The 27,547-nt window shown below is 39.9% G+C and overlaps 1 protein-coding gene across 1 annotated transcript in view; it reads right to left on the reverse strand.

Moving 5' to 3' along the window:
• Positions 1-8,939: 8,939 nt before the first annotated feature.
• Positions 8,940-27,547, reverse strand: part of LOC126416661 (acylphosphatase-2) — a 156,342-nt gene continuing 137,734 nt past the window's right edge. The window contains exon 3 of the mRNA XM_050084459.1: positions 8,940-9,415. Coding sequence (XP_049940416.1) covers positions 9,301-9,415 — 115 coding nt within the window. The 3' untranslated portion in view covers positions 8,940-9,300. The remainder of the gene's footprint in view (positions 9,416-27,547) is intronic.

Here is a 27,547-nt window from a genome sequence, read left to right on the forward strand (position 1 = left end):
TCTACCAACTTAAAAATTTTTTTCTTGTCCCAGAATTTCAATTCCTACTCCAAATTTTTCTTTGGTTTCCTTTAATGCTTGCTCAATGTGCACATTGAATAATGTTGGGGATAGGCTAGGTCCCTGTCTTACACCCTTCTCAGGCACTGCTTCCCTTTCATGCTCCTTGACCCTTGTGATGGCCGTCTGGTTTCTGTATAAATTATAAATAGCCTTTTGCTCCCTGTATTTTACCCCTGCTACCTTCAGAATTTCAAAGAGTGTGTTCTAGTTAACATTGTCAGAAATTTTTACCAAGTCAACAAATGCTGTAAATGTAGGTTTGCCTTTCCATAACCTAGTAAGTCATAGGGTCAGTGTTCCACATTTCTCCAGAATCCGAACTGATCTTCCCCAAGATTGGTTTTTCCATTTTTTCCATCCTTCTGCTTCTTCTGTGAAGGAGAATGTGTTAGTATTTTGTGATCATGACTTATTAAATTAATAGTTCGATAATTTCCATCACCAAGTGCTTTCTTTTGAACGGGGTTTATTACATTCTTCTGAAAGACTGAATGTATTTCATCTGTCTCATACATCTTGTGCGCCACATGGAAGTATTTTGCCATGGCTGGCTGTCACAAAGCAATTCTGACAGAATGTTGTATACTCTTGGGGCTGTGTTTTGACTTACGTCTTTCAGTGCTCTGTCGATTTCTTTTAACAGTACCATATCTCCCAACTCATCTTTATCTACTTCCTCATTAATTTCTATAATATTGTCTTAAAAGTTCACCTCCCTTGTATACTCTCTATACATACTCCTTCCACCTTTCCCTTCTTTCCTAAGGTCTGGTTTAACATCTGAGTTCTTGATATTTATCAGATGCTTCTCATTTCTCCAAATGCCTCCTCAATTTTTCTGTCGGTGGTACCTATCTTTCTCCTAGTGAATTCTGAATCCTTACATTTGTCCTCTAGCCTTTCCTTCTTAGCCATTTTTCACTTCCTGTCACACTCATTTTTTAGACATTTGTATTCCCTTTTGCCTGTTTCATTTGCTCAGTTTTTATATTTGCTCCTTTCATCAATAAATTCAATACCTCTTGTGTTATCCAAACTAGGCCTCGTCCTTTTACCTGTTTGATCCTCTGCTGCCTTCCATGTTTCATCTCTCAAAGCTAACCATTCGTCTTGTGGTGTATTCCTTTCCCCTGTTCTAGTCAACAATTGCCTAAAGTTCCCTCTGAAACTCTTAACAATCTCTGGTTCTTTCACCTTATCCAAGTCCCATCACCTTAATATCCTACCTTTTTGTAATTTCTGAATTGTAGGCAGAATACACATCTGCTGCTGTAAATGTATTGCAGTTTAAAATCTGGTTGTGAAATCCCTGTCTTACATTATATAATCAGTCTGAAACCTCCCAGTGTCTTCAGGTCTTTCCCACGTATGCAGCCTCCTTTCATGATTCTTAAACAAAGTGTTATTGATAATCAAACTATGCTCTGTACAAAATTTTTCTAGGAAGCTTCCTCTTTCATTCTTTTCCCCACCTAAAATTTTCATTCTCTTCCTTTTCGAACTGTTGAATTCCAGTCCCCCGTCACAATTAAATTTTCATCCCCTTAACCATCTGAATAGTTTCTTTTATCTCATCATACATTTATTCAATCTCATCATCATCATCATCTGCGTAGCTAGTTGGCATATAAACTTGGTCTATTATGGAAGGTGTGTGCTTCTTTCTATTTTCTAAGCTGTTCATACTCCTGTGTTAGCCCTATTTAACTTTGTTTATAACACTGTATTCACCTGACCAGAAGTCCTGTTCCTCCTGCCACAGAACTTCTCTAATTCCCACTATATCTAGCTCCTATCCATTTTCTTTTTTAAGTTTTCTAACCTACGTGTGCAATTAAGGGATCTAACATTCCACACTCCGATCCGTAGATCACAAGTTTTATTTCTCCTGTTGTCTACATCCTATTGAGTAGTCCACACCCAGAGATCCGAATGAGGAACTATTTTACCCCCAGAATATTTTTCCCAAGAGGATGCCATCCTCGTTTATCCATTCAGTAGAGATGTGTGCTTCTGCCGTTTGCAGCACCAGTGCGGCAAGGCCTTTTTGGTTGATGTTACAAGGCCACATCAGTCAATCATCCAGACTGTTGCCATTCCAGCTACTGAAAAGGCTGCTAACTCTTCTTCAGGAACCACATGTTTGTCTGGCCTCTCAACAGATACTCTCTATTGTGATTGCACGTATGATATGACAATCTGTATCACTTAGACATACAGGCCACTACTCCGATGACAAGATGTAACTATAACCACAACAGAGCCTAAATAAATTGCACACTTTGCTGTTTAATGTTTAAAGGTGTGTTAAATTGCTGGCACTGTAGGTAAATCAAAAGAAAAAGCTGGGAGCTGTATTTACTGAGCAAAAGTAGGTACAGAAATAAAATTTTCATTAATGTTGTGACAGTTCTGAAGGATTCTAAGCGGATTTTATTTCCACATTTGCTACTGTAGCTCAGACATGGGTCCACCCATTGTCAGCGGAAAAAAATCAGTATGTGGTTGTTGGTAACCATGTATCAGAAAAGATGAAATAGATTTCACTTGGTGGAAAGATAATAACCAATGTTTTCTAGGAAGCAAAGGTGTTTGCTTTAATTGCTTGCCTTGCAGAGTGCGATAGATAAATAATTGGCAGGTATTCTTGACCAACTCATTGAATGACAAATGGTTTTTGTGTGTGTGTGTGTGGGGGGGGGGGCGTATTGATGATTGTGTGCTCTCTCTCTCTCTCTTTCTCCCCCCCCCCCCCCCCCCCCCAAGACAGTGCGCTTGCCCACTTGAAAATGGGAAACAAAAATCTGAAGTGTAAACTGTGGGAACAGGGTCCCTGTTTATTAGATTTAACATGCTGACTTCCATTTGTTGTCATAAACAGAAAAATTGTTTCTAAAAAAAGTGTTTTGAGCCATATGAAGCAGTTGTAAACATTTATTTTGCAGTATTCTGTGAAATGCATTTCAGGGTCAGATATTCCCAAAACATGCTCATGGATCCAAAAGGGAACTGTACACTTTTTCCTTAAAAACTATTCAGAATTATTTCCTTATTGACAACTAAAATAGGTCTGAAACAAGTCAGTGCCATAAATGAACCAGACATTGTATACAATGAATTGGGACACCATTATTGCTGAAAGCTGTTTGCATATAAAAACTTGAGTGATCCTGGAAGTATAGTGTAGTTGTCTACAGGCTGCTGTTTCTCAGTTTCATTGTTTAAGAAGTTAAGTTCATTAACAGCTGTAGCAGTGTTGGCATACCTGTACCTAGGAGATACTGTGTGTTACACTGCAGCAACCCAGTCAAACAGTATTAACTTGTAGTTTTGATAAAATTATTAATATATTTATCTGACTAGTTTTGTGCCACATCAGTGTTTGTTGAATCCATTTCTTGAATACAGACAGACAGTCCAGGTTACTAAGACTTGACTTATTTAAGTAGTGGGTTTTGCGCTAAGCTAGTCTAAGTTTCTGTAGCAGCAAACATTTTCATCTATTTTATGATCTTCATTAATCAACTTGTATAACTACTCTTACACATCATGTGAATATAACCCTTTGTGAATAATATTTATTTTGTAAATAACTGTCACTGTACAGAATAAACTGGTGGGTGAAACTTAACAAATAAACTAACTTTCGCATCCTAGGTAAGATACATAAGTTGGACAAAAATATGAAAACACCAAAAACATACGAGGATAATCGCAAAAGTTAGGTCTCCTATTTTTATAAGTACATAGACCTGTTTATTTCTACAATGGTTTACATCAGTTTACAGCTTGAACATTTAGCTATTATTCAACATAATCACCATTTCTATCGACACATTTTTGTAGACACTGTGGCAGTTTTTGTATGCCCATGTCATACCAGCTTGCCGCCATGCTGTTCAGAAAGTTATGAATCTCTTCTTTCACCTCGTCGTTGAAGCTGAATTGCTGGGACCACAATTAACGCTGACAGGTACTGTGAGACTCTGAAAAATCTCAAACGGGCAATTCAGACCCGGAGAAGAGGAATGTTGAGCAAGGGCGTAGACATTCTCCATGTCAGTGCTCGCCCACACACCGCTCGGCAAACTGTTGCTCTCCTGCAATAGTTTCAGTGGAACATTATCACCCACCCACCCTATAGCCCTGACGTGGCACCCAGTGACTATCACCTATTCCCTAGGTTAAAAGAACATTTGGCCGGAAAGCGATTCAGCTCAGACGACGAGGTGAAAGAAGAGGTTCATAACTTTTTGTGAACAGCATGGTGGTGAGCTGGTTTGACATGGGTATACAAAAACTGCCACAACGTCTACAAAGATGCGTTGACAGAAATGGTGATTGTCGGAAAGTAGCTAAATGTTCATGCTGTAAACTGATGTAAACCATTGTAGAAATAAACAGGCCTATGTACTTACAAAAAAAATAGGAGGCCTTACTTTTGGGATTACCCTTGTAACACATTACCATGCCTTAATATGTTGTAGGAAAATTGTTGACATTCGAAACAGCTTCCAGTCGCCTCGGAATGGTTAAATACAGGTCCTGCATGGTTTCCAAGGGAATCTTAAACCATTCTTCCTACCAAATAGTGGCAAGCTCAGGTAACAACGATGGATGTGGCCAGCGATCACTCGCACTTCTCTCCAAAGTAGACCACAAAGGTTGAATAACAATAGTGAATCTAGTCAATGTGGTGGCCAGGGGAGATGGAATAATAATTTGTCCTTGTGCTCACAAAACTAGTCCTGGACAGTGTGAGGCCAGGGGCCCTGTTGTCTTAGAACACAGCATCACCATTGGGGATTAAACATTGTACTATGGGATGGAGCTGAGTCTCAAAGTTGGTCACATAATTATTGGCAGTAATGCGACCTTGTGCAGTATCCATGGCGTCTATGGAATACTGTGTCTTGGCTGCCCAAATGTTCACTGAACTTCCACCATGTTTCACTTTCAGGAGATAAACTTGGCCAGAAGTTGGAGACTGTGCAACAAGATTCAAATTACTTTATTCCATTGCTCACTCCATTGTCATGGATTTTTGGCTTCAGCACCACATTTTCCTGTTATAGGTGTTTACGTCACTTGTGCATGGTTCTGGAACCAGCTCAAGCTGCAATTCCCAGCTTATTGAACTCTCTTCGTGTTGTTTTCGTTCTGGCAGGTTTTGCGAGTGTGACCTTCAGTCCTGCAGTGATGTTTGCGGCTCTTGTCCTTGTTTTTCGTCACAATCCTATTTAATGACCATCTGACACAATCACTCAACATGCTCTTGGCATTTGGGTCCACATTTTTAGTTACAAGGAGAGGTACAGTGCGATCGACTTTTTGAAACTATCTATACAGTGATGCAGGTTAAGATCCCAGGTATCATACACTGCAGCCATTCAACCTGCTGGGCCCTTGTTCACGAGTAATTGTTGGGGAAAAAAGTCGTAATTGTGTGTGACACTTACAATCTTGTGTGACACTTAATAGCGGTGGAAAAGTTACATCATATCATCATACTCCTCAGGCCACCTAATGATGTGTGCTGCAGGATATCTTCGGTACCATTATATGATCCCTCCAACGCTGTTCCATTCGCGAATAGTGCATGGGAAGAATGATTGTCGGTAAGCCACTGTATTGGCTCTAATTTCTTGAATTTTCTCCTTGTGGTCAATACGCGTGGTGGGAAGTAATATGTTGTTAGACTCCTCCTGAAAAATGCTGTTCCAAAATTTTTTTAGTAAATCTCTCCGTGATGCACAATGCCTCATTTGTAACGTCTGCCAGTGGAGTTTGTTTAGCATGTCCATAACGCCTTCTCGCCAGTTAAACGATCCTGTGATGAAAAGCACTGCTCTTCGTTGGATCTTCTCTATCAGTCCTACCTGATACGGATTCCAGATAGATGAACAATACTCAAAAATCGGGTGAACAAGCGCGTTATAAGACACTTCTTTCATGGGTGAGTTACATTTCCTCAAGATTCTTCTGATGAATCTGAGTCTGATGTCTGCTTTTCCCACTATCTGTTTTATGTGGCCATTCCACTTAAGATTGCTCTGGATAGTTAAGCCTAGATATTTTATGACAGGTGCTGTCTCCAGCTGTTTGTCATCACTAGAGTAGTGGATTTCTTTTCCTATGTATGCTCAATATGTCACATAATTCTACAACAGATTGACGTCAACAGTATAGGTCTATAATTGTGTGGATCTGTCTTACGGCCTTTCTTAAAAACAGGTATGACCAGCGCTTTTTTCCAGTTGTTAGGTGCCTTTCATTGCTCAAGTGATCTACAATAAATTAATGCTAGAAGGGGAACAAGTTCTTTTGCATAATCTTTATAGAATCTTATAGGTATATCATCTGGTCCTGACGCCTTTCCACTACTAAGCAACTATAGCTGCTTTCCAATTCAGCAGTTGGTTATCTCAATATCTGTGATTTCAACGTTCGTACAACAATTGAAAGTAGGATCAGTGTTACGATCGTCCACAGTGAAACAACTTCGGAAGACCGAATTCAGTATTTGCGCCTTCTCTCTGTTATCTTTCGTTTTGGTGCCAGTGTGGTCACTGAGAGAATGAATAGATGATTTTGACCCACTTACTGATTTTACACATGACCAAAATCTCTTTGGGTTTTTACTCAGGTCTGTTGACAACGTCTTACCTTCAAAATCATTGAATGCTTCTCTCATTGCTCTCCTTACACTCATTTTCACTTCACTCAGCTTTTGTTTGTGAGCTAGGTTTTTACTTCTCTTGAATCTGAGGTGAAGCCCTTCTCTAACATGGCTATTAAACCATGGTGGATCTTTCCCATCCCATAAAACCTTACTCAGAACATACTTGCCTGGGGCATATTGAACAATGCCTTAGATTTTTTCCATTTGTTCTCCACATCTTTGTCCTCATCATCGAATATGCCAACTGCTGAGATATTCTGAAATTTGTATCCTGTCACCATTGCAGGGCAAGTATACCTTCCTACCTTTCTTTTTGTTACCAGAAGTGCAATTTTTTTGCACTACCGTGCATAACCTAAATACCTAATGTGCTATGGATAAAATAACGCAGGTTTGTAAGTAAAACAAAATTCAAGCAAAATTAGAAATAGATATAATGAACACAATAATGTGGACAAAAAACTGTGATAAAACAATAGGAATTAAATTGAAATTAATTCATAAATTTAGTTAAAAACGCATGCAAATGGAGAAAGAGTGATAGGAAGAAAAATGAGAGCAAATGAAGTTGATATTATGATTAAAATTTGTGACAAAGAAATGTGATTAGAAATTGCATTGCAATTAATTAATTGAATAAAAATGATGACAATTTGATAAAGATTTAAAAATAGAAAAACATTGTGCTTTTGACAAGACTCGAACTCACAACCTCCTGCGTTAAAGCTGCTGTTCAACACATTAAACCACGCAAACAGATCACATAATGTAACTGTTAACACTATTGAGTATTATACAAAATTCCAAGTCCCTCCCCCTCCCCCCGAATTACTTGCAAATTAGGGTCCACCAAGGTGAATGACTGCAGTGTGTGATATCTGGGATTTTAACCTACATCACAATATAGAGTGTTTCAAAAAGTTGATATCATCGTTGGGACTTCTCCTTGTTAGTGGATGATATTTTTATGCTTTTCATGTATGCAGTATACGTCTTACATATGCTTCTTGAACAGGTTCAGTATGTTGTCAAAGACAACAGTGCAATGTGCAGGCTAGTCTAGGATCTACATTTACATTCAAGCATGCATTTCTCATGACGTTTTCCTATTTTTTGTCCAACCTCTGTAGCACAATTAACTTAGACTATGCATAGAAAAAACTGCTGTAGTGTAGTACAGAAGCTAACTGAAAGAAATATGCAATGAGACAAGCATAAATGAAACTTTTATTCGAAGACAACAGTTACACCAATATTTATGATGTCCCCTGGACATTACAAAACGTGGGACATGGTTCTTAATAGGGTGTGTGATGACCACATATGACAATGTGTACTCCTCAATGTTCTCCCATGCTGGCTACAAGGATGAGAATGCTTGCTTTGCAGGGTGTCCCCATGCTACCCACAAAACTGGTAAGAAGTTCTTGTGGTAGGACATTCCATTCATTCATCCAGCACAGTTGACAACTGCTGTATGAGTGGATGTGCTGCAAATGTCTCCCCAGTGCATCCTAAACTTACTTGATGCTACTATTTAAGTCCGGGGGAAAATTGGCAGCCCAAATTAGGCCAGTCCATTCGCCAAATATCCTCTTATTCCAAGAGCTCCTTCATTTGCGCAGTTTGATACAGTTGCAGTCAGAGCCAACTGCACTCCTGAAAAGACACTCTTAAGGAAGTAGTACAGTGTCACAATAACATTGAACAGTGAGCGTACAGTGTTGAAAGATTTGAGGTCAGTATACCCATGCAACATTGTTTCTCACCACACCTTGACATCTGTATCACAAAAACAACGATGTTTGACATGATTGTGGTCGTATCTTCCTGTGGATGTTTATTCATGTCAGTAATACATGCATAACAGCTCCAGTGGGACCATGCACAACAAAACACTGTTGTGTTTAAACCAACCTGTGGGTTATTGTCTTACCTTTATCTTTCAACATAGAATTGAGGTCAGTGAGACACCATACATAACATGTGGATTATGAATGTAGCTGTAAATTCCAGCAAAGGCACCTGTATTGTGTTACTCCTCTGCATGGTAGAACCAAGGAAATGAAGTTTGCAGCAGTGCAAACACACAAATATAAGTTATGCTTGTGTTCATCTTTTATATTTCTCTGTCCTTACAAAATCAGTAAAGGTGGTGCATAAACATACATACAATCACAAAATATAAGAAACATTTAACAAAAACACATAAAATACTTTAATTCTCAAAAATTAAGGTACAATTTGGCAGTTACATGTACTATTGGTCTGCTGATGTCTTTTTTGCATATTATGTTTGCAAGTAAAGGTACTTCTTGCATAAGTTGTGTGTATTTTTGATTTAATCATCAAGAAAGTTTTATTTATATTTGTGTACACTTACGTGGTGTGAATGGTTCAGGTCAAGCATGAAGTTGGAGGATGACGTGTAAATATGCATGAATTAATGTTTCTGTTGATGTAAAATTAAGACATCAGCACTGTGAAAAGAAAGGAATTTAGACATGCAAACAGAAGTTTTGCATATTTTTCTTCTTGGTGTGATTTTAAAACACTCAGAATCTGATACTAAATCCTCTGAAATCTTGTCTTGCCAGGAACTCCCAGTTTTTGAATTCACAGCGGTCAATCTTTGCTCCGGGACTACCAGTCTTAGATAACCATTGAACCCTGAAATGAGAGAAAGTATAGGTTTTTAATGTTTAGAATTGTCAGGAATTTGACACATAAGAAGCAAATTTTAGTGCTCCATTTGTATACCACAAACATAATATTGGAAGAAGCATTGTTTTAATGCTCCATTTGTATACCACGAATGACATAATATTTGAAGAAGCATCTGAATCATGTAAAGATTTTTTTTGTTTGCATGGACTAACGAAAGAAATCTTGAAAACCACTGATTGGCACTATATTATATACTGATTTTATTTTTGTTACTAGTCTGAGATGACTATCATCTGGCAGATGTGCATACCGAAAAAATTTCATGAAACATCTTAATCAAAGATTTAAGTAGAAGTGATATAAAAGAGGTTTTGTAAAAATTTGGAGCAGCTGTGGTTGATTTAATAATTTGCTTAACTAATTTTACAAATAAGACTTTCTTATGAGAGCTGTTTGTATCGCTCTTCTCTCATTTGATGATAGATTACCAATTGATTCCTAACATATGTTGTACATACAAATGTATTTACAAAGTAGAAAACTAGACACAGTGATCTTAGAAGGCTTCGGGCTCTCCATTGATCTCTCACATTGGTGTTTGTCGTGGGATATCAGGAGGCTGGGTGATACTCGGTATGGGTAACCCTTGGACAGGAGTACAGCGCCGAGTTGCAGATTAGATTCTCATTTTGTGGTGTAGTTGGATATCAAACAGTTAAGTTTGGGAACTGTTTGAACTTTAGCTGCCACTTTTTCAGGATGGTAGTGGTAGGTTAAAAATCTAGGTTACACCCAGGTATTTGGAAATATGAGTGTATCGGAAAGAGTTGCTCTTGAGCCTGACCTTCGTATTGCTGACATGTAATGTTTGAGGATAAGTCAAAAAGTATCTGCAAAACGTATTTCTAATTTATTACAACAACAGTCAAAAATGTACAATATCATTTTTCATCATAGTCACCTAGCTTTTAAATGTACTTGGTTCATCATTAGCAAGCTTTCCATATCCTCTGAAGAAAAGTTTTTCGGTTTAGCAAGCCTTCTTTGCACGATTTACTTCAGCACAGGTGAATTGTCGGCCTCATGCACTATGTTTAAGTGCAACAAAGAAATGGAATTATGGTGGGTGGTGAGAATGTTTGCAGGATGCTCCAACACCTCGAAATCCATATGCTGAAAAACTTGAAAAGTGTTGGCAGTGCCATGTGAATGTTCTGTGGCAAGGAGGGGGAATCATAATGCTGTTTGACGGTACCATGGTGTTTGTTTAGAACTGTTGCATTCAATTCGTTGCAAAATATATCACTGTTATGTTGACAATTTACTGTTGAGCCCTCTTCCAAGTAATATTCCGGACTGGCCCTTGGCATCCCAAAATACTGTGAGCATCAGTTTTCCTGCATGGGAGCGACTCTGACTTTCATTGTCTGGCATTTGCTTTCTCATTCAAAGTGATGAAACTATGTTTAGTCTCCAGTGATTTGTTTTAAAAACATTTCACCTTCATTAGTATGACAGTCCAGTAGCACATTCTCACACAATTGTGCTTGCACTCGTGAGTTGGTTTTGGACCCATCTTGCGCAGACTTTATAAAAACAACTAAAACTAATGTGCATTTGGTTTGCCACTTTGACAGTCACTTATCTGTTATTCAAAATCATGCCACAAGACTTTCTTAATGTGTGTAAATAGTTGGTGTGAATGGACGTTCTGCTATTTTATTGCCCCGCACAGTTGCTCGGCCACTTTTGAATTATTCAGTCTGTAGGTAAAAAATTTTCCACAGTAAATGTTGTCCCCATATTGTGTTTAGACTTCTGCTTATTTATGATCCTCAGGCACTTTCAGACAAAAAATAGAATGCTGTTCTTGGTGCAAACGGAGGGTAGTGCTTCCATGTTTACTTCGTAAGGATACAAAGTGAATTGATGTGACGGTACTGAAATCTGCCATGAGTGTAGATGATGGTGGTATTTAATGACTGGCGAGCACATCAAACTTTGTTACGAACCTAAAGACAATTGAAACGAAAGTGCATGTGCTTACCCTTGTAGCTATTTCCAGACCAAATCACAGGCACCATTTCTAAGAAGTAATAATCTTCTGGAAATCTTTGGCCTGTGTGTCCCCCACTTCACTGAAATTTCCTCTTTGAGTAATGAGAATGATGTCATCAGCATAGATATATTTGTGAGATTGTTTAAGGTTGCAAGAGTATTAGTAGAGAATTGGAGACAGTACTGAACCCTGTGGCCAGCCATATTTAAGTTGGAAGAATCTATTATATGCATATTCTGTACTGTGACATATATGCCCTCGATGAGTTTATGTTGAGAGCCTCCTTTCTAAATGGAATTGTAAGCAACCACATCAAGGACTGCAGACAAACTTTCCGTCTATCTTCTACAGTCCATTTTCCAAGACATTAATGTCTGGTCAATGCAGTTTTGATCATGCCAAGAGCCAGCTTTCTTAACTAGCATAGAATGTTAAATCACAGGAACTATTTTGCTCAGAATTGACACTTCCAGAAACTTTTAAGCTACACTTAATGAGACAGATGGTTTGTGGTCTTTCTTGGTTACTGGACTGCTCTAATATAATGACAACTTAACATGTCTGAAACAAAAGAGGCAATCACCTGACACATGATAGACTAATATAATGTCTAGTGTAATCTTAACAGAGTGAATATATGCAGGTATTATTGCTCCCACCACCACTGCAACCACCACCATTACCACAGTATGTCTGTCAGAAAATAGTATGTAGTGCATTAGACGAATGTGAATTGAAAAACATTACTCTGAAGCTTTGTTTGGTTACAAATTACTGCTTAATTTTGAATTCATGGAGAGAGAAAAAAGCACATGATTAAAGTGCAGTTTTTTCCTAGAACTCTTTGTTAAGGAGGATGTAGTGTTTGAGAGCCTAAATTCCAGTCATGAAATAATAATCCCTTTAACTGTTCTTTGGCTTCATGATTTTTATTTAACCATATCAGCACTATTGGGTGGTTGTTAGAACTGCTCAATCATAATTAATAGAAAGAAATTGTTATGATTTTCGTAGGTTGATGATCGTCACACTCTTGTGTTACTGTAGAACTAATGTGGCCAACCACATTGCAAACAACAAGCAGATAGTAATAGAACATGCTGCCATTGGTCAGGTAGTAGCAGAATGGTGTAAACAGAAATTTTATCTTTGAGAAGCACAGCTTCCATCACACAGTATAGGAGAAGGCAAGTTTGATGAAATTGGGCTATTCAAAGCTCAGGCAGGAATGTCACATTAGGTGAAAAAAGTGGAGAGCAAAATGAATAATTTTTCCATTTATTTATCAGCTTTGATATACAACCCGTGCAGCCAGTAGCATGGACCTGGCTATGACTTACTAAAACCTTTCCCTGAAATGGGGGTTCATGCTATCTGAGACTTCGCCCACCACACGTAGAACAGTTTTTTGTCGCCCTCTCAACCACTCTAGTATCCATGTCAGACCCTGTGTGCTCCTTCGGCACCGTTCTCCCTATGCTATGGCTCCCCCTGTGACCGTCCCCACCAATGACTTGTCCTATTCACCCTTCTACCACCATCTATACCAGCCCTGTAACTGGCAAAACATAGACCATGAAAGAGAGAGTCACCTGTGAAACAACGTGTCATATACTTGCTGTTATGTAAAAACTCTTCAGCCTTTTACACTACCACCAAGTTGTCAGTTAGCATGAATGGGCACAGATACACTAATATAATGGCAAAACACAAAATCCTATTCAAGATTCTTTATTAGCCATTGATCATGCAAGATGAAATAGGCTTCGTCAGTACATAAAATAATATTAATATTCCAGACACTATATATAAGGCATAGATATAATTAGCATATGAGTAACTTACAAATAACATAAACCTTAAGCAGGTGACTACAATGCTTAATACATATTCTTGTTTCAGATACATACAAAGGTACCAAAAATGAGTTACATTGTAGTAGCAAACACAGTAGTTACGTAACACATCATAACACTGGCAAATAAAGTAGTTACCTAACACAGTTGAAATACAAAGGTATTAGATATGAAATATTTTGTAACAGTATATATAGTAGTTAATTAAGTTAATTATGCAATTACAGGTTTATCTCTGTGCTACTCAGATCATAATATTCTTGCATAGAATAAAATGGATTGTCAGATAACCAATTGTACAAATTTTGTTTAAGAATTTTTGTGGGCATGTCCCGAGCAGATTGCGGTAGTTTGTTGAATATTTTTAAGGTATTCACTTTGTGTGAGTTACTACTTTTTGTTAGTCTGTGTCTTGGTATATCATAATCTGCCTTCCTTCTAGTGTTGTAGTTATGAATTTCTTCCCTGACAACACCTTCCATACCATTGTTTTTAATGTGTAACACACAGATATAAATATACAAGTTTACAATGGTCAACAGTCTTAGCCTTATAAAGAGAGGACGACAGTGCTCCGTGGGACCGACTTTACACATTATGCGCAGCATTCTTTTCTGCATCAACAAAATTTTGTTACTGTGAGAGCTGTGCCCCCATATGAGAAGGCCATATGTAATATGTGACTGGAAGAGTCCACAGTACATTGTTCTCAGAAAGTTCATGCTAATCATGTCCCTAAGTTTCCAAAGGAGATAGGAGACTCTTGAAAGCTTTTTGCAAACCTGATTTACGTGTTCTTCCCAATTAAGTTTGGAATCAATATGCATTCCTAATAGTTTTACAGAGCATGCACATGTGTCATCTGGATTCTTCCCCCAGGGTTCTTGCCACCTACATCTTTCATTTTCTGACCTGTCAACTTTTCACTATTTACCTCCCACCTCTATCACATACAATGCACTTAACTTTTTGCTCTTATTAACTTGTGCATGATGTTTTAGCAGTAATCTCTGTCTTACATATTACCCTCTCTTCCACCTTTAAGCTCAGAGCTTTTCATGTCTCGTCCGTTGCAGTCCCCAATGATCAGTCTTTCATTCTCATTCCATCTGGTAAGTCTCTCCTGACCTGGAGATCTGAGTGACTTCTCCGAACTCTACCCCTTTCCCTAAACATCACCAGTTCTTTTCCTTCATCCCTCTCTTTCCCCTTCAAGCCTTCTGCCAGGAAGAGGAGCCACTGGCTCCGAAAGTTTATGTAAATAATACATTTGTCAAGTGTGTTCTCCTGCCGCCACTTGGTGAGTACATTTTTTGCGTATCTAATTACAGTACATAACATACCGAAGATCTCTCAACCAAATAATTATGTCCAGTGACAAGATGGGCAGCTGAAGTGATCCACAAATCTGTCCACTATCCTTGACATCCATTTGTTGTAGAATCTTAGAACGCAATCTGAGGTCAAATATAATGAGGTACCCGGAACAGAATAACCTCCTCCATGCTAACCAGCACATCAGTCATGTGAAAACCGACTCACACTTTTCTCACATAACAACCTGAAACCCATGAATCAAGGCAATAAGATAGATGTAGTGTTCCTCGAGTTCCAAAAGGTAGTATCACCATACACTTATTCTTGATAGTGTATTCATATGGAGTATCAACCCAGATTTGTGACTGGAGAGACAATACCACGTTGGAGACCACACAGGATCTTATTTTGGATGGAGAGTCATTGACAGATGTTGAAGTAACTTCAGATGTGCCTCAAGGAAGTGTATCTGTTGCTGTCCTTATAGTACATTAATAACCTCAGACATTTTGCAGATAATGCAGCTCTCTATAATGAAGTACTGTGTGGAAGAAGCTGCATAAACCTTCAGTCATATTTTGCATCCTAGAATACTACTCGAGTTTGTGGGATCTGGACAAATCAGGACTAACAGGGGGCACTGAACTTACACAAAGAAAGGCATACGAATTGTCAAAGGTTTCTTCAACCCATTGGAGAGTGTCATGAAGATGCTGAAAGACCTGAATTGGCAGATGCTTGTAGATGCAAACTACCCTGTGGAAGCTTGCTAAGAAATTTTCTAGAACCAGCTTTATGTGATGAATCCAGAAATCTATTAGAAACCCCTAGATATACATCTACATTCTGCATACCACTTTTAAATGCAAGGCAGAGGGTATGTCTCATTGTACCATTAATTAGAGCTTTCCATTCACTTACGCACTGCATGAAGAATGATCACTTATATGCATCTGTGCATGCTGTAATTAGTCTAATCTTGTCTTTGCGATGCATTTGGGAGTGACAAATAGGGAGTTGTAATATATTTCTAAATTCATCACATCTTCTAGAAACTTTCTGAGTAGATTTTCAGATGACAGTATGCATCTGTCAGCATCTGCATGACACCCTCCCATAGTTCAAACAAACCTGTGACCTTGCCCTCCTTTTTATCCATTCAGTGTCACCTGTAGTCCTATTTGATATCGGTCTGACATATGTATCCAGGGCCATGTTTCATTTTTGCCGGATAATTGTTATAGTGTGGTTAAAATGGTGTTAAGGTAGGTCAACACTGGCATGGTTTTGTTAACTTAATGAAAAATATTTGTGCACTTTTTTCCAGTTCATAAACAAAACAATATATTTTTTAAACTTTCAAGCATGTTTGATTAATAGAATTTTTTCAACTTCTATCAGTTGAATAAGAGTTATCTTACCATCACCTTTCTGTTAACTTTTCTTACTTCGCGCATGCAGCTACATGTAATAGCAGGTGCCCTCTGTATCATTTTCATATAGATTACTTAATACAATTCGCTTTAGTTTGTTAACTCAGTTGGCACTGACTTCAGATATAATTCCTACTCTGCTGCTAATGGATGTTGATTTGCTGTGTTTCGATCACTGAAGAAAGTGGCTGAGTGGGGCTTGGTCTTGATATCTGGCCAAAGGAAAGTACCAGAAGAAGCACTGAAGAAACTGTGCATCTTGATGTTTTTAAAAAATCCTCAAGAAATGCATGTAGGGAACAAGCACCTTCCCCATGTGAAATTGTGGAAGACCGATTGCAGTGAATTGGATGCAACAAAATAAAAAAAACTGAGTTTTCAAAATCAAAACATCAGTTTGAAAATGGTACCACAAAAGACTGTACTAGCACATTTCTTCAGAGAAAGCTGGTAAACAATGAAATTATTGATTGAACAGTCTTAACTGTACTGCCAGTCCCTAGTGTCCAGTGGGCATAATACTTTGGTGATCATTCATGCTCCTATGATCAGGTGCACTGACCAACTGAGCTCTGTGGTTCCCTCTCCTCCTTATGGAGAAAGGTGGGCTGATTGCAGCCATGGTAGAGGAAATTTTATGCTGTTTTGCACGTTCATTTTGCTTGATCACTGATGCCTTGGGTAAGAGGATGGGGACTTATGTCCCCAAATTGGGAATTTATTTGGAGAAACTTGTGGAGACAGTTACGGTTTTCACCTTACAACCAAGTAAAGCCTACAAAAACTGGTCAGAACTGCTGGTTTTGCCACCTATTTTGTTGCCCTGATGTGGGCACAATCTTCTATGAGAGACAGCTGGCGTGTGGTCATTTTATATACCCTCCCACTGCAAGCCATTACCTAAGTGTCGGTAGTCGTGGAGACATTTGCATTGGTGTCTGTTGTAGCATTGATGTAGTTCCTCTGTTCCCCCTGGTCACCAGATTGTTGTGTTTATTGACCCCCTTCTTAATTAGATCCAGTGCTGGTTCCAAAGTCTTGCAGGGATTATAGCCGAAGGGCTGACAGAGCAGCAGCATTAATGTTGCCACATATGCCGATGCTAGCGTCTCCATAACTGTTGACATGGAGGGAACAGCTTGCAGAGGCGGAATATAAAGTCTTCTGCATGCCCTTAGGAGATTAGTTAGGTAGAGTACGTGACAATGGTCACATGTCTAATCGCCGAAATGTTGAGCCCGATGGACACTACGGACTGGCAGTACACCTATCGACTGTTTGATCAACAGATATGAAACTGAAGAATCATAGTGAAACTATTAATAGAGATTATTTTGTGCACCGTATTCAGAAAGTTGGGGAACATTATTTTGTGCACGTTGGTACCTTCTAAAAAGTAAATAATAAAAGAACATTTGCAGATCAATATTAAACAGGTAGATAAACATTTCCATTTGTTAGGAAAACTTTAATAAATATCTGTATTTCAAGTCTCGGCAGGGAGGGGATGGGACAAACAGTAGAGATATTTTTGGCCTTGGGGCATTAGAAGTCCTAAATATGGACATACATGTATTGCTCCCAGAGAGATCACGAAGACAAGATTATTCTAATCACAGCACACACATTGGTGGTTTCATCCAAATACATAGAACATTTTGCCACTGTATGTAGTGCATAATCCTTTAGTCATGGACATACTTTGGAACTATATATCCATGACTATCACCGTGGACAACATAGAGTGGCACAGTGTTCTATGTATGTAGATGATCCGAATCTAGTGGTTTAAGTAGATTTGTTTTTGGAGAGGATCTGCCTTGAGCAAAGCACAATTTTTTTTTTTATCCTCCACTGTATTTTGCCCAAGGCGGATCTTCTCCAAAAACAAATCTGTGTGTTAGCTGACACGGACAGAAGAGCTCAAACCACCTCAAGATGGCAGTATAACTTGTCAAAACCTCTCTCTCTGCATTTTCTTAAGTTAGGAGCTGATCTGTATTAGAAGGCAACCAGCAGAAAGAACATACAGTGAGATTAAAAGAAGGAAAAGGTAATGTTCATCAGTGAATGCCATTCAAACTTGTACCTGTAGTTATCATTCTAGTAAAAGCCACTTAGTGTTGAGACTTGGTGTAATAAAGTGACTATAATGTTGGGCTAATTTATTGATCTGTATTTACGAGACAAGTGTTAAATGCTTGTAAATTCAGTAATGTGAGTGTGTGTCGAGAGTCAATCATTTGAATGCATACACACAGTGATTTTCATCTGCAGATAATATTTACACAGGGTGGGCGGAAACAGTCGGAATAACTTGTAAGGGTGTTACAGGGGAGGTTGTGCTGAGAAATAACTGTTAAGGAAGAAAACGATGTGTTGCTCTGTTTCAAAGTCATTTAACACTGAAATTAGCCAATCAGGTTGTCGTGCATGCAAATTCAACTGCCCTCCAGAGACAGTGTAGCTAAACTTGGTCTTCATTTGATTTGTTCTAAGCCGAACCACATGGCTTTTGATCACAACTGGTAACTCATGGATCCATAGATGTGTCTGCATTTTGGCGCATGCAATAGCTTGCATCTGCACGTGAAATGAACTAACTGGCTAATTTCAATGCTTGTAGCGTATCAGTTTTTTTTTTTTCTTAACAGTTATTTCTCAGCACAATCTCCCGTGCAACATCATTATGAGCTATTCTGACCACTCTGTATTGTATATGACAGTGTGACTTATTATGTTAAAACGATTGAGCTCATTTTAAAATTTCAAATAGCCCCGATATAAAACCTGTACCTATGACTTTGTCAAAAAGTCTGTGTAATTAATATTTTAGTTGTAACTCTTCAGGCTTTCCTGGCGAGATCTTGACATGTGGAAAATTCGGGTCTACTGCCGGATGTTTGTGTCGCTCTGGCACAATATTTCGGCCACGTAACTCGTTGCCTTCTCCAGGTGCTACCTGAGACTGCCGCGTTGGAGGATCTTGTCCAGTATTTATGCCCAGAGGGCGCTGGGTGCTCTCTTTGCCGTCCGCGCCCGCCTGGCGCTGCTTGTAATGTGTTGTCACTTCCCCGGTGTTCCCTCGGACGTCCGCGCCCGACTTGGGCGCCATCTGTGGCAGCTCTCTGAGGCCTGTCCTGTGTTGGGCGTTCCGTTGACGGTCCGCGCCCGCCAGGTGCTGCTCCTGAGGTTTTAACCCCTCCCTGGTGCTCCCACGGACGTCCGCGCCCGACTCGTCCACCATCTGTGGTCGTGGCAGTTGTCTGGGGCTGGACCCGCATGTGGCATTCCGAACAGCAAAGAGAGCACCCAGCGCCCTCTGGGCATAAATACTGGACAAGATCCTCCAACACGGCAGTCTTAGGTAGCACCTGAAGAAGGCAACGAGTTACGTGACCGAAATATTGTGCCAGAGCGACACAAACATCCGGCAGTAGACCCGATTTTTCCACATGTCAATATTTTAGTTTCCCTAACAATATACAAAGTCTCGGCACTTCGCCAGAAGATGATGAGTATGTCACTCGTCAAAACGTCGCAGTTTGAAGACACTGCCACCCGGCTGGAAGCCCGAGAACTCTTCGCGAAGATTAAACTTAACGGTACAAGATAGTAAAAACAAGATAATTTCTTCCCCAAAAAATAAAGCTTTATAAATTGTTAATTTTCTGCTGCGTGTGATAGCTCCAAATTCGATGTTTTCAGGGTATTTTCACTTTGGCAAACCTGGAAACCATTTTACGGTATCATCACTGCATAACTTATAAAAACAGACATGAGAGATATCAAGTCATGGTGTATACATGGAGAAGGGAAAACATTTCTGGAATTTTGTCAGTTAAAAAATTCACTTTTTCTGGGTGAAAATACACTTTTCCATGTTAAATGACAGTACAGTATACTTTCCCACGGAACGGTAAAACTTATCGATCCTTGGAATGGTTAACGTTTTATACACTGGCGTAAAACTTCCCGGCGCTTTAGAAAACCAAAGCCAATGAAAGGTCTTTGATGTGTAGCAACATGTCGGCTCCATATTTTCGTAGTTACGAAAGTATAAATTTTAATTCCACCAAACACAGCACCTTCGTTTCTGAAGCTTTGAAATCGAGATTGCAATGCCCTTTTGTAAGCCGATCATAGCTCATGTCACGTGATCTTGCCATCCGATGACAGGATATATACAGGGTGGTCCATTGATAGTGACAGGGCCTAATATCTCACGAAATAAGCATCAAACGGAAAAACTACACAAACGAAACTCGTCTAGCTTGAAGGGGGAAACCAGATGGGGCTATGGTTGGCCCGTTAGATGGTGGTGCCATAGGTCAAACGGATGTCAACTGCGTTTTTTTAAATAGGAACCCCCATTTTTTATTACATATTCGTGTAGTACGTAAAGAAATATGAATGTTTTAGTTGGACCATTTTTTTCGCTTTGTGATAGATGGCGCTGTAATAGTCACAAACGTATAAGTACGGGGTATCACGTAACATTCCGCCAGTGCGGACGGTATTTGCTTCGTGATACATTACCCATGTTAAAATGGACCGTTTACCAATTGCGGAAAAGGTCGATATCGTGTTGATGTATGGCTATTGTGATCAAAATGCCCAACGGGCGTGTGCTATGTATGCTGCTCGGTATCCTGGACGACATCATCCAAGTGTCCGGACCTTCGCCGGATAGTTCCGCTATTTAAGGAAACAGGAAGTGTTCAGCCACATGTGAAACGTCAACCATGACCTGCAACAAATGATGATGCCCAAGTAGGTGTTTTAACTGCTGTCGCAGCTAATCCGCACATCAGTAGCAAATAAATTGCGCGATAATCGGGAATCTCAAAAACGTCGGTGTTGAAAATGTTACATCAACATCGATTGCACCCATACCATATTTCTATGCACCAGGAATTGCATGGCAACGACTTTGAACCTCGTGTACAGTTCTGCCACTGGGCACAAGAGGAAATTACGGAACGATGACAGATTTTTTGCACGCGTTCTATTTAGCGACGAAGCGTCATTCACCAACAGTGGTAACGTAAACCGGCATAATATGCACTATCAGGCAACGGAAAATTCACGATGGCTGCGACAAGTGGAACATCAGCGACCTTGGCGGGTTAATGTATGGTGCAGCATTATGGGAGCAAGGATAATTGGCCCCCATTTTATCGATGGCAATCTAAATGGTGCAATGTATGCTGATTTCCTACGTGATGTTCTATCGATGTTACTACAAGATGTTTCACGGCATGACAGAATGGCGATGTACTTCCAACATGATGGATGTCTGGCACATAGCTCGCGTGACATTGAAGCGGTATTGAATGACATATTTCATGACAGGTGGATTGGTCGTCGAAGCATGGCTCGCACGTTTACCGGATCTGATGTCCCCGGATTTCTCTCTGTGGGGAAAGGTGAAGAATATTTGCTATCGTGATCCACCGACAACGCCTGACAATATGCGTCAGCGCATTGTCAGTGCATGTGCGAACATTACAGAAGGCGAACTACTCGCTGTTTAGAGGAATGTTGTTACACGTATTGCCAAATGCATTGAGGTTGACGGACATCATTTTGAGCATTTATTGCATTAATGTGGTATTTACAGGTAACCATGCTGTAACAGCATGCGTTCTCAGAAATGATAAGTACACAAAGGTACATGTATCACATTGGAACAACCGAAATAAAATGTTCAAACGTACCTACGTTCTGTATTTTAATTTAATAACCCTACGTGTCACCAACTGTTCGTCTAAAATTGTGAGCCATATGTTTGTGACTATTACAGCGCCATCTAACACAAAGTGAAAAAAGTGGTCGAACTAAAACATTCATATTTCTTTACGTACTACACGAATATGTAATAAAAAATGGGGGCTCCTATTAAAAAAAACGCAGTTGATATCCGTTTGACCTATGGCAGCGCCATCTAGTGGGCCAACCATAGTGCCATCTGGTTTCCCCTTCAAGCTAGACAAGTTTCGTTCTGTGTAGTTTTTTCGTTTGACGCTTATTTCGTGAGATATTTGGCCCGGTCACGATCAATGGATCACCCTGTATATATATGATCATAGGACACGTGATGTAGTCAGCCAGTCACTATAGGTAAAGTTAATGGTTTAAATTAATGTTTATAGTTACATGAAGACTTCACGGGTTGTCAGCCGAGTGGCGTCGTCGTCTCGTAGCAAAGTTTCGATGGTATGCGTCTTTAGGCTACGAGACGACGACGCCACTTGGCTGACTACTCGTGAAGACTTAATGTGTGAAATTCCCCGAGAAAGCCTGCACTCATATACACTCCTGGAAATGGAAAAAAGAACACATTGACACCGGTGTGTCAGACCCACCATACTTGCTCCGGACACTGCGAGAGGGCTGTACAAGCAATGATCACACGCACGGCACAGCGGACACACCAGGAACCGCGGTGTTGGCCGTCGAATGGCGCTAGCTGCGCAGCATTTGTGCACCGCCGCCGTCAGTGTCAGCCAGTTTGCCGTGGCATACGGAGCTCCATCGCAGTCTTTAACACTGGTAGCATGCCGCGACAGCGTGGACGTGAACCGTATGTGCAGTTGACGGACTTTGAGCGAGGGCGTATAGTGGGCATGCGGGAGGCCGGGTGGACGTACCGCCGAATTGCTCAACACGTGGGGCGTGAGGTCTCCACAGTACATCGATGTTGTCGCCAGTGGTCGGCGGAAGGTGCACGTGCCCGTCGACCTGGGACCGGTCCGCAGTGACGCACGGATGCACGCCAAGACCGTAGGATCCTACGCAGTGCCGTAGGGCACCGCACCGCCACTTCCCAGCAAATTAGGGACACTGTTGCTCCTGGGGTATCGGCGAGGACCATTCGCAACCGTCTCCATGAAGCTGGGCTACGGTCCCGCACACCGTTAGGCCGTCTTCCGCTCACGCCCCAACATCGTGCAGCCCGCCTCCAGTGGTGTCGCGACAGACGTGAATGGAGGGACGAATGGAGACGTGTCGTCTTCAGCGATGAGAGTTGCTTCTGCCTTGGTGCCAATGATGGTCGTATGCGTGTTTGGCGCCGTGCAGGTGAGCGCCACAATCAGGACTGCAGACGACCGAGGCACACAGGGCCAACACCCGGCATCATGGTGTGGGGAGCGATCTCCTACACTGGCCGTACACCACTGGTGATCGTCGAGGGGACACTGAATAGTGCACGGTACATTCAAACCGTCATCGAACCCATCGTTCTACCATTCCTAGACCGGCAAGGGAACTTGCTGTTCCAACAGGACAATGCACGTCCGCATGTATCCCGTGCCACCCAACGTGCTCTAGAAGGTGTAAGTCAACTAACCTGGTCAGCAAGATCTCCGGATCTGTCCCCCATTGAGCATGTTTGGGACTGGATGAAGCGTCGTCTCACGCGGTCTACACGTCCAGCACGAACGCTGGTCCAACTGAGGCGCCAGGTGCAAATGGCATGGCAAGCCGTTCCACAGGACTACATCCAGCATCTCTACGATCGTCTCCATGGGAGAATAGCAGCCTGCATTGCTGCGAAAGGTGGATGTACACTGTACTAGTGCCGACATTGTGCATGCTCTGTTGCCTGTGTCTATGTGCCTGTGGTTCTGTCAGTGTGATCATGTGATGTATCTGACCCCAGGAATGTGTCAATAAAGTTTCCCCTTCCTGGGACAATGAATTCACGGTGTTCTTATTTCAATTTCCAGGAGTGTATAAATGTACATAGTGTAGCTACAAGAGAAGCTAAGCTTTCACATCTCATGTGTGAGTGTTACACTACATCACACAAAGTGCCAGTAAAATTTAAAACATTGACATTAATGTCTGCTCTTATGAGTCCGAAAGTCTTCTAACAAGGGAAACTCTGCATCGCACCCCCCTCAGATTTAGTGGTAAGGTGGCCCAGTGGATAGTCCGCGAAAAACTGAACGCAGATCAAGCATGGAAACAGGAAGAATGTGTACTGAACTATAAAAAAAAGCAAACTAGAAATAGTGAACGACCAAACTTAACAAGTGCAGTATTCAGCGCAGATAAACAGGTGCGCCGTCGTAGTTAAATGGTCACGGTGTTGAAGTGGAGGCGCCGTTTTCAAAAATTTCTTACACCACTTGTTATTATTTTATTCCCCAGTATTATGAACTGTCCGTCTGGCCATTGAAATGTCTGTTCTCTTTCTGTAGTCTTGACAGTTGTCATATTATACACTGTTTGTAGAATGCGAGTCATGTGGTAAGAATACGGTACCGCCGCAAGTTAACGTGATGAATAGTGAGAGCAGGCGAGGAGATACCTCATAGTCATCACACAGAAATGAAAACAATAATAAAGTGAATTATGTAAAAAAAAAAAAATTAGAGTCAAAACTTCCAAAACGGAACGCAACTTAAGAAATGTTAAAAACATATTTTGATAGGTCACAGAGAAACTGTGTGATTGTGAAACTGCTACATTTATTTTTTGCAGCTTGCGTGACAAACTTACGTTTTCATCATTTCTTTGGGAATGATAACATTCATACGAAACAGGAACACCAAAATCTCTCTCTCTCTCTCTCTCTCTCTCTCTCTCTCTCTCTCTCTCTCTCTCTGTAAAAGGTCATTTAGGGTAATTAAAAATGAAAATCTCATGATCTTCAACAGTTATCTTCAACTCATTGACTGAGTCCAATTTATAGAGCACTGAAAGTGAATGACAAATTTAACCGATTTATAAACAAATTTATGTGCTACTTTGAAGCTGTCTTCCGTCTAAGAACTGCAAAGAACAAGTACTAGAGCCATACCAGCCACTCTTAACTTATTTCTCCAAGATTCTCGAGAAACTTGTACACAGAAGGATTCTTGAACATCCTAGTAAATACAATATTCTCAATAAAAGTCAATTCGGTTTCCAGAAAAAAATCTCAACAGAAGATGCAATATATTCTTTCACCAACGCAATTCTTGAATCAATCAATAATAAAATGTCTCCAACTGGAATTTTTTGTGACCTTCCTAAGGCATTCGACTGCGTGAACCATGAGATTTTTCTGAGAAAGGCAGAATTTTATGGGTTAACTGGATAAGCAGGGATGTGATTTGCCTCCTATTTAAAGGACTGGAAATAAAAAGTCATGGTAAACGACACTAATGGGGAACCAGTGTCCTCTTCTTGGGGCACAATAAACTGTGGAGTCCCACAGGGCTCTATTCTGGGTCCGCTAATTTTCCTTATTTTAATAAATGACCTTCCAATGTGTACAAGGGCTAAGGTAAAATTTACTTCGTTTGCCGATGACACCACTATTCTGGTAGACAATTCAAGAAATACTAATCTTGAGATCACTGTAAATGCAATTTTTCAGGAGACCTTTAACTGGTTTACCTCTAATGGATTATCACTAAATTTTGAAAAAACTCAATTGATTCAATTCCACACAAGCCAAAATATTGAAGGTGAGATTAATGTTAAATACAATGATGGAAATTTAGCAAGAGTGGAGTCAACAAAGTTCCTTGGTCTACTTGTTAATAGCAATCTGAACTGGGCCTTACACATTCCTTATCTATATAAAAAAAAACCTAAGCTCAGCAATTTACGCTATTTGTGCGATTACTTCATTCAGTGACTTAAATAGTTCGAAAGCTGCCTATTTTGGTTATTTTCATACCCTGATGGCCTATAGAATTATATTCTGGGGAAACCAGCCAAAGGCAAATAAAATCCTCATAGCCCAGAAAAGAGTCATTAGGATTCTGTGTGGTGTCAATTACAGTCATTTCTGCAGGAAACTCTTCCAAGAGCTGAGAATACTCACAACAGTATCTCAGTACATTTTCTCTCTAGTGTTTCTTGTGTAAAAAGCATTCCCTTTTTTAAAAGAATAGCATGTATCGTAACTATGACACTAGGCTAAAAAAAATTATCTACATCTTGAACAAAAGAATCTAAGTATGGTACAAAAAGGAGTACACTACTCTTGTATAAAAATATTTAATGCTCTCCCTCAGGCAATAAAAATGTCAGTTACTGATCCACCTACTTTTAAAGATCATCTTAAACAATATCTTCTAAGTAAAACCATTTACTCACTGGACGAATTTATATATGTGAATTGATTTTGACATATTGTAAGTCTGTTCAATATAATTTGTAACTTTTTACAATTTTTTCTATGTAATGTATTATTCATTGTACAACCTATTATTATAAACAAATGTCTCAAATCTATGTAAATGACACGTTCTACATCCAAGCGATTTATCGCTAATGGGACTACAGAACATGAATGAAATAAATAAATAAAAATAAGTACATAAAATAAAACACACACACACACACACACACACACACACACACACACACACACACACACACACACACACACACACACACACACACTGGAAAGAGATTCCTATCATATGATACACGTACTGTCACTAATGCCGTGTATGACACAACAGACATATTTACCTGTGGAGGATTTGGTTGACTTGTCGCCTTGTTATCAAAAGTTTGCAGTTCCCCTTCGAAAGCCAATTCCTTTCGGCTGCTAATAGTTGTGCAGAATCAACTGTCATTATGGGTCCTTATACCTCACGTAGGATACAGGGTACTTATAAATGGTGGAAAAGACGAATTTTTTATGACTTTAATAAATTCTATAATACTAAATTTTAAAGTTACAGTCATGTATGCCACCACGCCACCTTTTTTTCTGTTACAGAAACCAGTATTATTTCGAAAAGAACTGTGAACTTTGTTTCTAGCGATTATACGTATATGTTGGTAACAGTGCAGGTTTCTAGTGTCTGTAAATGATTATCTTTGCTAGTATTTACTTTTGTTTCGCTGAAGAAGTTGGTCCATGTGTTACTGAATGTTTGTTGCCCAAGTGCTACATATATTTGTGGAAGTAAATATCCTTTAGTGAGCAATAAATACGAAGTATGCTATGCATCAAGAAATTCAATAAAAGCAAATTCCGTGGTAACCAGTTCACAAAAAAAAAATCAAGCCACATTGTTGAAAGTAACCTATGTATCAGTTCTTCAGGGAAGAAACTCCCACATGGCAGGACGCCTGGCGATTCAAATTTTTGTGTTAACAATGTCGCTTTTTGTAGTGGATTTGTTGTTGAATTGGGCATCTCATCTTCTTTAATAAAGGAAGTGGCAAATGTAAACAATGTGATGGTTGGTGTAGGCTATCTGGAAACAACTGAACAACAAAGTAGCAGAAATGGTTTAGCGTCAAAATTAATTGTTCTGTGTACAACCTGCAACAAACCTACCTCGAAAACGATTGTGAACATTGTGCATAATTCATGTTATGTGAATTAGAAGTTAGTGTATGCAATGTATGCAAACAAAAAGGAAAAAAGGCTGCTCAAACGTTTTGGGGTTTGATGGGCCTTACTCCCAGTAGGTTCAGCAAGTACATAAAAATACTTTTTAGGTGC

Source organism: Schistocerca serialis, chromosome 8, assembly GCF_023864345.2.
Source record: "Schistocerca serialis cubense isolate TAMUIC-IGC-003099 chromosome 8, iqSchSeri2.2, whole genome shotgun sequence".
NCBI classification, from domain to species: Eukaryota; Metazoa; Arthropoda; class Insecta; order Orthoptera; family Acrididae; genus Schistocerca; species Schistocerca serialis.